General features: G+C 38.8%; 1 protein-coding gene across 1 annotated transcript; it reads left to right on the top strand.

Moving 5' to 3' along the window:
* The first annotated feature begins 1,084 nt into the window (after positions 1 to 1,084).
* On the top strand, positions 1,085 to 7,162 carry LOC126583048 (probable fructokinase-6, chloroplastic). The gene is made up of 7 exons (XM_050247348.1): positions 1,085 to 1,398; positions 2,687 to 2,895; positions 3,390 to 3,602; positions 4,065 to 4,262; positions 4,405 to 4,542; positions 5,650 to 5,766; positions 6,792 to 7,162. Exons 1-7 carry the CDS (start codon positions 1,248 to 1,250, stop codon positions 6,924 to 6,926), a joined length of 1,161 nt encoding a protein of 386 aa, XP_050103305.1. The 5' UTR covers positions 1,085 to 1,247; the 3' UTR covers positions 6,927 to 7,162.
* Positions 7,163 to 10,053: the final 2,891 nt, after the last annotated feature.

Below are 10,053 nucleotides of genomic sequence, written 5' to 3'. Positions count from 1 at the left end.
GGGTTGTCACAACATGTACTGATACACCAATTACCATAATACAAGTTGTTAGAATTTTTTTTTTCCAATTATCCAACCACTTGTATTATGACACTTAGTGTACTGAACTGTGTTCCTGACACACCAAAAAATTACTCTCTAAAAACTCATTTTTAATTTTGACTCGTACATCACATACATCAGAACATGGAAAAGTTTCTATAAAAACGGATGTTTTCTGAATGGATTATGCTAGGAGAACAAATTTGTTAAACCAAATGATGTGATTGATAATGATTAAATTATCACTTAAGCGTTGATTAACATGATTATTTTTTATTAATGACACGTCATTGATTTATAAATTTGATTTAAAAGTTTGATATGTGTAGCATTAATCAATATGAATATGCTAGTGTTGATGGAATAACCAATTGTAAATCAAATTTTGTCTGGTGAGAATAGTACAGATGATGGAATAGAATTCGTCATACACATGACAACAAAACGGACAAGGATTGTTTGCCCTTCAATTCTGGTGCCATTCTCATGCCCTCTTGTTTTGTGTGGTCACGCACGGTTATGCCACGTTAACATTTATATTATTTTTTTATAGATATAATAAGACAAAAGTAAATAGTAATATAAAATGTTGACGTGACTTAACCGTGATCACACAAACATGAGGGCACGAGAAAGATACTAGAAGTGGAGGGCAGACAACCTTGTCTAGTCATGCTTCTCTTTGGAGTGCCGATGACGATGATGAACTTTGTTGTTCTACTTGGTCCCACCCTTATAAGCCTTTGTTTTGTTGGGACAAGGAATGTCTGCCCTTCAATTCTGGTGTCATTCTCATGCCCTCTTCTTTTGTGTGGTCACGCACGGTTAAACCACGTTAACATTTATATTGTTTTTTTATAGATATAATAAGATAAAAGTAAATAGTAATATAAAATGTTGACGTGACTTAACCGTGATCACACAAACATGAGGGCACGAGAAAGGTACTAGAAGTGGATGGCAGACAACCTTGTCCCAACAAAACAAAGGCTTACAAGGGTGGGACCAAGTAGAACAACAAAGTTCATCATCGTCATCGGCACTCCAAAGAGAAGCATGACTAGGCGACAACCATTACGCTACTACACTCCTGCTTTGCCCTCTCCGCTGCTGCCATTTTCCATTCCACATAGAGCTTCAGAGCAAAATCGACTTTAGAAGATATCAACTGGTTCGAATTCTCTTCTGGGTCTGCGATTGTTTTGATGGCTCTTCATGCCACTGCTTTCTGCTTCGGCGGGGTGGTTTCTTTGCCTCGCAATTCGGTTTCTTTTAGTCAGAGGACAGTCAGAGCTTCTGCATTTTCTTCCCCACCGCCTCTCGGTTCTTCCTCCATTGCTAGATCGAATGTCCAAGGTAATGCTTTGGTGTCTGAGTTCTATCAGCATCTTTGGGAAATGGGTTTTGTTTGGTTTTGCTTGTTATCTAGTTATTTTGCTGAATTATTATATACTTTAAGGGGGTTTGTGTGATATTCTTGGATTGGATTGGACTGGAATACTGTGTGAATTGTTCGTTGTTTATAGCTATCATGTGGTCTAAGTTTGGAATTTATTGGGTGGCATTATTCGTATTTCTGATCATTATTTTTATTTGGGTATTTGGATCATGAATGTTAGAATCGCATTGTTATTATTGGTTCTTGTTGACTAGATATGTGAGATGATTTCTTTGTCTCGCTCTATATATGTCCGATTTTATTATCTTTATCTTTGGCAATTCAAGCGAAAGCTGTTGAGAGGAGCATCACTCCCTTGGTGTTGCTTTCTTCTGAGAGTTATAGGGGCATTTAAATTCAAACAAAGCCAGCAGCGCATGGTCAACGTATCAAATACCTACGAAGTTTGAGTTTGTAAAGATAGTCGAAGGGGATGAGTTACCGGTAAAAAACCCTTTGTGCACCTAAATGCCGTGGTAGCTGAGTTATCTTGGTCGACTGCTGAAATCTTTGGATGGCCAGGGGTATCAGGTTCCCAAAAAAAAACCTTCAGTCCACCTAGAGTGTGGTTGGTTCACCAGCCAATGTCCTTGTATACCAGGACAGCTTTTAGTTTTAGTCACCCTGGGTTTTCCTGTTTTGATTGTTTATTGTTCTGTTTAATGTCCATCCGGGTATTAGTTACTCCTAAGGATCCTAGACATATCCTGTACTATTTTGACTTTCTTGGACTTGTAGGCACATGCTACCTCTATGTTTGGGGGTCAAGAACTGATCCTAGTTTAGTCTCTTTAACCCTAACCAAAACCTGGAAGTACGCTAGAGGTCAGGTGATGTTTTGATCTGCTCATAATTGTCTCGACTCCATCTCAAACTGTGTTGACTTTTTCTTAATTCCGCCTTTACTCTTGATGTTCTTTAGGTATCCAAATTGTCCCCTTTTTTAGAAGTCTTTGCTGATGCATTCATGCTCCATTTTGATGTCACTGTTTAGTACATTAGCACGCCATGAATTTGCTGAACTCAAGTCCTGGATTCTACACATTGTTCTTGGTTGCTGTAATTAGGACACTGAGTTTGTGCTTTCTTAGTTTTCACTAATTGTCTACGACTTTGCATATGACTTGGATCACGAGTGACATTACCATACAGCTTTTGGTTTTCTGCTTACTTTACATCACAGTTTTCTTTTGTAAAATATTTTAGGAAAAGCATTTGCAGGAGATGCACTACCGGACACAAAAGAATCCTCCCTTGTGGTTTGTTTTGGGGAAATGCTGATTGATTTTGTCCCAACGAGTAATGGACTTTCATTGGCTGAAGCACCTGCATTTAAAAAAGCTGCCGGAGGAGCCCCTGCTAATGTTGCAGTTGGCATAGCTCGACTTGGTGGCTCATCAGCTTTTATTGGAAAGGTATCAATTCAAACACATGTATCCATATTCTTGTTGTTCTAGATTTTAGATGAAGTCCACAGTTACTTAATGTTTTGAGTCATTAAATAATAATTTGGCCACTTGACATCAGTCTTCCCTTCTTTCTCCCACCTCATATTTTAATTTTAGTTTTATCTTTCTGAAGGTTTAACGGATCATTTTCCTTTGTCTTGGTCCTTTTTCTTGTCACCTTAATGCATACGTACAATAAAATTATAAATATCATAGTCTACCTCGCATTCGTGGAAGCTTGTACAAATTAGGTTAAAAGCGTACAATACACTTTCAACCTAATTTTCTATTGTATTTCTTAGCTGTTATATTACTTCTTAGTTGTTCTTATGCATTAAAGTGGTGAAACAAAAACAAAACTAGTTTTCTTGTGTTGTGCCAATTCTTTACTGTTTTATAAAATCTTGTAATCAGGACAATCTTATCCTTTCAGGTATTTTATATTTATAATTTGCCTGCAGGTTGGGGAAGATGAATTTGGATACATGCTTGCTGATATACTAAAGGAGAATAATGTGAACAATGAAGGGATGCGTTTTGATCCCGGTGCACGAACTGCTTTAGCATTTGTTACATTGAGGAGTGATGGGGAACGTGAGTTCATGTTTTATCGTAATCCTAGTGCTGATATGTTGCTTCAAGAAGCTGAACTTGATTTTGATTTAATTAGGAAGGTACGAAACAGTTGCTATTATTAGTTAAATAACACTGACGATTATAATTGTAAAGAGTCAAAAGAAGGCAAAGATAAATATATCTTATAAAGGAAATGTATAGGGAACTAACTATCTTGCATGGTATATCATCTGATTAAAGACTGGTAAGCCTAAACTGACTTTTCAATTGAGCATAGTACACCTCACATGAGAAGGATACTTAATTTGAACTCTTTATTCCACAGTCCAGACCCACTTACACTGATGCACCTTAGACATCATGACGGCTGCAGACTCCAGTATCAGTGTGTTTCATTTAGGTCACCGCATGTTGGGCCCTTCTTATTGTTGGATATCAAATTGCATGCCTGTCTGACATGATCTTATTTTGCTGAGTTTCTCCGTTTATTTTTTTATTTGACTTGGTAGTCGTTTTCTTTATAGTAATATTCAAAGTCTGTCTCGACCATGCTGTGGCAGGCAAAAATATTACATTATGGTTCTATAAGTCTTATCACGGAACCATGCAAGTCGGCTCATATTGCAGCAGCAAAAGCTGCAAGGGACGCTGGTGTAGTTCTGTCCTACGATCCCAACCTCAGGCTTCCACTGTGGCCTTCTGCAAAGAGTGCTAGAGAAGGAATTTTGAGTATATGGGATACTGCTGATGTTATCAAGGTAATTAAACCTTTAAATATGCAGATTATGCACCTGTAGGGTCATATTTGATTTTCATTGTCCCTTTTGTGAAATGGTAAAGGGGAAGTGCTAAAAGAAATTGGAAATATTGCGTCAGAAAATTTGATTATTTGTTTTTCAGATAAGTGAAGAAGAGGTTTCTTTTCTAACAGAAGGAGAAGATCCATATGATGAAAATGTTGTTCGCAAATTGTACCATCCAAATCTTAAATTACTTCTGGTCACTGAGGGCCCTGATGGTTGCAGGTACTACACCAAGGTAAGTTTTCAAATATGCTCTTCTCATGTGATATTCTCTGGAAATCTCAAATACACATTGCCTCATGCATTATAACATGTGAATCTTAGAGTATATTATAATCTTCCGTGAACTATTCAGTTAGTTTGTAAGAGTGTCTGGTATATGTTGGAAGTATATGCAAGAAATGATGAATGTATTAATTGCACAGTTTAAAATTGATGATGCTGTAAAGTGATTATATATCAATTTTGGTGAATTAGTTGATTTTATTAGTAATCTCAGTAAAAGAAATTAATTTGATTCTCGAGTGAATACCATGTAGCATCAGTTTAGGATAGATTTAGACTGCTTGCTTCTCCTTGAGCATTTTTTCCATACATTTCTGGATTTGGGGGTAGTTTGTAATCAGTTGCCTATTGGGTTTTGATGTGATGCTGTTGCTTTAGGTATCTAAGAGCATGTCCAATGTAGATGTCAAAATAAAATGTCAAATTTGATTGTAATTAGTTGCTTCTCGTCCATATTTCCTGTACTTGGTTCAGTTATTTCTTAATAAAATTTGTGTTTCTCATAAAAAAGGAAGATATATTGATTAAGAAAATAGAATGAATTTACGTTTCTTTAATTTTTGAAATATGTAGAGTTATTTAAACGGTAGATACTTCACCAAACCTTTTTGAATGATAATTAAAACAAATGTTCTTTGATTCATTTGAAATAGAAGTAAGCTTTAAGTATGGAGATAAAAAACTTATAATTAATAACAGAAACGAATAACACGAGATATGCTTTGGAGAGACTGTGTGTATGTGTGCGCGCGCGTGCGTGCGCACGTGCATGCATCATGCACCGAAATATGGAGTATCAAGGGAAGGGTGAACTGGCATCAGACTGAACTTTTGTGGCTCCCTGTCTTCATGATATTTACCAGTAATCTTCAAAAGCTACTGGCAAAGTTATTGATTGAGGCTTTAAAGGGGTTCTTTTGGATCAGTAGATATTAGATGTTATTATTTAAGATTCTTTAAATTGATGGGATTTTGTTGAGCAGCTAGGATGACAGCAATATACTTCTCTTCCCAGAGTTTGTGTATCTGAAACCGCACATTATATGTGTATTTGCAGTTGTTCAGTGGAAGAGTCAAGGGTATGAAGGTAGATGCAGTGGACACAACTGGTGCTGGGGACGCATTTGTGGCTGGAATACTATCACAACTAGCTGTTGATCTTTCTTTGCTTCAGGTACTGCATCTTGGACACAAAACTTGATAGAATTTTTGGGCTCGTGTGGTATGTAGGATTGGATTGGATAACTCCCTAAATCAAGGAATGTTGAAGGGAGAAATGAAAAAAATATGACCGACTACAGGATGGAAGATGGATTACTCATGAAGAAATGGTATCCATTCCAGTCCTATCCAAAATGGTAGGATTATAAGGAATGAGTTTTCTTCATGTCTAATCCCCTCTAAATGAAAAATCATTATCTTCTACCTTCAATTTTCCCTGAAATTGAAGAGTTATCCATTCCATTCCCTTCCAATTTACCAAACGAGGCCTTCTTCCAGTCAAAACTTAATTGCATAATTATATATTTCTAGTAGCTTCACTACCCTGCGCATGATGAGGAAATCAGCAAATAATATGAACTAAAAACTCATGAATATGGATAGACGAAGGTTCCTCATACAGACGACGGCCTCTAGCATTGCAGAAATCATAGGGCAAGGGGAGGGTGGGGGTTGGGGTGGATGTTTGGAAGGAAACGGGATTAGAGCCTCTATGTACTAGTTATCTTGGAAATCCTTTCCTAATTAACTAGGCAGCTGGATCACCCTATCTATTTAAATCTTAAACAGGTACAAACTTTAAACTTGAGGAATTCATTTTCCTAAAACAACAGAGTACAGTCGATGTTGCCTTTCTGAGTTGTAGAAGATAGTTTCAACGTTATATGTTCCAGACGTATTTGTTATTCATCATATGACTTGGGAACAACTCTATCGAAATTCTCAAATTATATACATAATGTTGGATAGTGGTAGAGCTTCTTTACTAATGACTAGATTTTAGCATGTACTGATCTGCATTTAAACCCTATTTTGTTGTCCATTTTGTTGATTGATGTGCGGTAATTTTCCGTGTGAGTCCCCAATTTCTGATTGAAAATACAGTGTTTGAAGTTATATCCTACATTGTTTATGTTTTATAACAATGGTTTATGCCTGTCAACCTAAAGAGAGTGGCCATCTGGATTTGAAATGTAGGAGGAGGACAAACTGAGAGATGCGCTCGTGTTTGCTAACGCTTGCGGTGCATTGACTGTGACGGAGAGAGGTGCTATTCCGGCTTTGCCAACTCGAGAATCTGTGTTGAATGTCATTCTCAAGTCTGTAGCCTAGGTTTTCGATGTAAATATGTAACTACCTCCTAGGGTACCCTCCCTGTATGTCATAATGGTCGCAACACTGAAACCAGCTGAAAGTGAACTTCAGATAAAGTGTCGTGGCCAGTTCGTGTTGTTGTGAGATAGACCTCAGCCATTTGTAGCCAAGTTAATTGGTTCAACAAAATAAGAAGTTGATTGTATAACACCACATCACTATAATTCAATCAACATTCGTTCTGAGGTACGACATTAATAGTGTTTTCTTTTGCGTTTTTCGTATCTCTGATCCAAATATTTTCGTCGTTTATTTTTCCACTCATTTTCGGCTTTCTTCCTTTTAACTTACCGTACAGCTTTGTATCGGGTAAATTATCAATTCTAGTTTTAAAGTGACCATTTACAACAGTCGGGGACTAATGATAGGTTTTGATCGAGCACACGTGGATTTTGTGGACTCATAGCACCCCGGTTGCATTGTCACTTGGTGTTACCGTCTTCAAAATGTTGGAGGCTATTTTCTTGCAAATTACTTGTATGTTTGCTTTCCATCTTATTTATTTCCTTGATTGTGGAATCTTTTTGTTAGGCAGCTTGATTCCCTATTATTGCTGAACTTCCAATCTCAAGCTCTGGTGGGACTTGGAACCGAATTTTGTCAGAAACAAGTCCCTTCAGCCAACCAAGCTATAGTACTTGACAGCATATTCTACTTTGTTAGAGCACCTACTTTCGAAATTTTAGGCCACTCAATCTTTCAAATATCGTGAAAATTTTGAGTGCGAGGGTCGCATGGTAAGTGGTGGTGTTATTAATTTTGTTTGTACCATACTTAGGACATCTGTATTTAGATTTCGTATAAATACTCGAGGGATTCAAATGTAATTATGTAATAAATGAAGGGGTAAATATGTAAAAAAGGGAGGAGCCCTTAGTCTATAAAAGGGCATCCTCACCCTCACAAACCTTAAGCCTCATATCTCTATAGAGAGGCTCTTACAAAGAAATACAATTACATCAGTGTGGACGTAGCCTAAATATTGGGGTGAACCACGATACATCTTGTGTTCTTTACATTTCTTGCAGATTCACGGTCGAATTTACGTTGTTCCAAGACCCCTCAGGTTTTGTGCATCAACATTTGGCGTCGTCCGTGGGAATTGACACGAAAAACTATGTCGGTTCTCTTTCATTTTTTCACCATTACCGTGAATCTGCAAAATCTGCAGAATTTGCACAACCTAAGAACCCAAAACCTCATTCTTTGGCTTCTCCAGGAAACCTTCGCAGGCTCTCTCTCCCTACCAACACCAAATCCAAAAAATGGGTTCGACTGGAAAGACTCAGATGACTCCAACCCAAGTCTCCGACGAAGAAACAAACCTCTTCGCCATGCAGCTAGCCAACGCCCCTGCTTTCCCCATGGTGCTCAAGACAGCCCTCGAGTTCGACCTCCTCGAGATCATGACGAAAGTCGGGCATGGCACTTTCTTTTCTCCAGCGGACTTAGCTTCGCAGCTGCTGACCAAGAACCCTGACGTCCCCGTCCAGCTGGACCTTTTTCACTACGTTCTTCATTCAAGCACTTAATTTCTGGAAGATTATGGGTTTGGCCAGTTCAGCTCTGGATCTCCGGAGTATGGTTGCAGCGTGTTAGTTCACTCAGTCTTGTGCTGCTGGGAACATTTACTACCATGTCCACAGAGGACTGCTTAAACTTCCTTTCAGTGATCAGTCTCAAATTTTGGTTCCTAGGTTGCCGCCACTTGAGCCTTGGGACATGCCATCATTTGTCTATGATTTTGGGTCTTACCCAGCTGTCTATAACATGGTTGGGAGTCAGTTTTCCAATGTTGATAAAGCTGATTGGGTGCTCTGCAACACGTTTTTCGAGTTGGAAGAACAAGAAAAATCACCATCATAACCGAGTTCCCAAGTCCCATTTTCCGTCCCCGTTTGAACACAGCTTGGATATTCCTGTGCACATTACAAGTATGCGTCGGTTTGGGAATCAAAGGTAGCATCGCCGCTGAAGTAGATGGGCGAGCTATTGCAGTCGACGTCTTGACTACCATGGCCGTCCCCGTCAAGCTCATGGACCGTGATTCGCTTGTCAAGTCTACAAGCACATCGCTCAACAGCAAGGTGGTGAGCCAGTACCCGACTCTGCTCGCGTCGATGGCCGTAGACGCCGTGCTCTCCGTGGTGGACCACATGAAGCTCGATCTCGTTAATGGCGGGCTTTTCACCGGAGGATGAGCTAAACGTGGGTTGTAGAATGATGTTGTTGAGAGAATATTTCAGAAAAAGAATTAAAGGAAGAAGATAAAAAGAAAAAGTATGTCTGGAGGTGGAAAGAGACAGAGAGAGGTGCAGCAGAAAAAAGAAAAGAAGAAAGCAAAAGCAAAGCAGAAAAAACAAAGTAAAAGCAGAAAGCAAAAGCAAGGAATAAACACCCCACCAGAATGATGTGATTTATTTTTCTTATCCTTTCGAAGACATCTGTATAACCCCATCAGAGGGTAATAAAAATAAAAAAATAATAATAAAAAAAAAAAACGGCAAGCCCAAAATAATGGGCTGGAATGTTATGTGGAGGGCAAATGCCCATATGCCCAAAAGAGCCAGCCCTCTATTATCACCAACCAGGTGATTAAAAGTACGCCCAGTATTCTAAAAATTATTCGGCAGCCTGCCGCTATTATCACCAACCAAGTGATCAAAGGTACGCCCAGTACTCCAAAATGATTTGGCAGCCAGCCGCTATTATCACCCACTAGGTGATCAAAAGTACGTCCAGTACTCCAAAATTATACATAAGCATCACTCATGTCAATCATACATAAACATTCATGAGCATCACTCATGTCAATCAACTTCCAAAGCTTCATTTACAGAGCTCCAGCTTCGAAAGCTTCATTTACAAAAGCTCCAGCTTCAAAGCTTCACTTGCAAAGCTTCACCTACAAAGCTTCAGTGCAGGGTATACAAATACCGCCTCCGAACAACCGCCACTTCGGCCCATACATAGATTCAATTTGAAGTCTTCAACCAACAGACTCTGTTGACTAAAGACTTGGGGGACTACACTGTACACCATATATTGGGCTTCCGCAACTGGGCCTCATAAAAAATACTTGGGT

This window comes from Malus sylvestris, chromosome 9, assembly GCF_916048215.2.
Source record: "Malus sylvestris chromosome 9, drMalSylv7.2, whole genome shotgun sequence".
NCBI classification, from domain to species: Eukaryota; Viridiplantae; Streptophyta; class Magnoliopsida; order Rosales; family Rosaceae; genus Malus; species Malus sylvestris.
Note: the sequence above shows the minus strand (reverse complement) of the source record. Positions and strands in the feature narration are given on the sequence as shown.

Coding starts and splice junctions, on each gene's coding strand:
- LOC126583048 (XM_050247348.1), top strand. CDS start 1,248: ATGGCTCTTCATGCCACTGCTTTCTGCTTCGGCGGGGTGGTTTCTTTG. Junction 3,603..4,064: donor ATTTTGATTTAATTAGGAAG/GTACGAAACAGT, acceptor ATGCTGTGGCAG/GCAAAAATATTACATTATGG. Junction 4,543..5,649: donor GTTGCAGGTACTACACCAAG/GTAAGTTTTCAA, acceptor GTGTATTTGCAG/TTGTTCAGTGGAAGAGTCAA.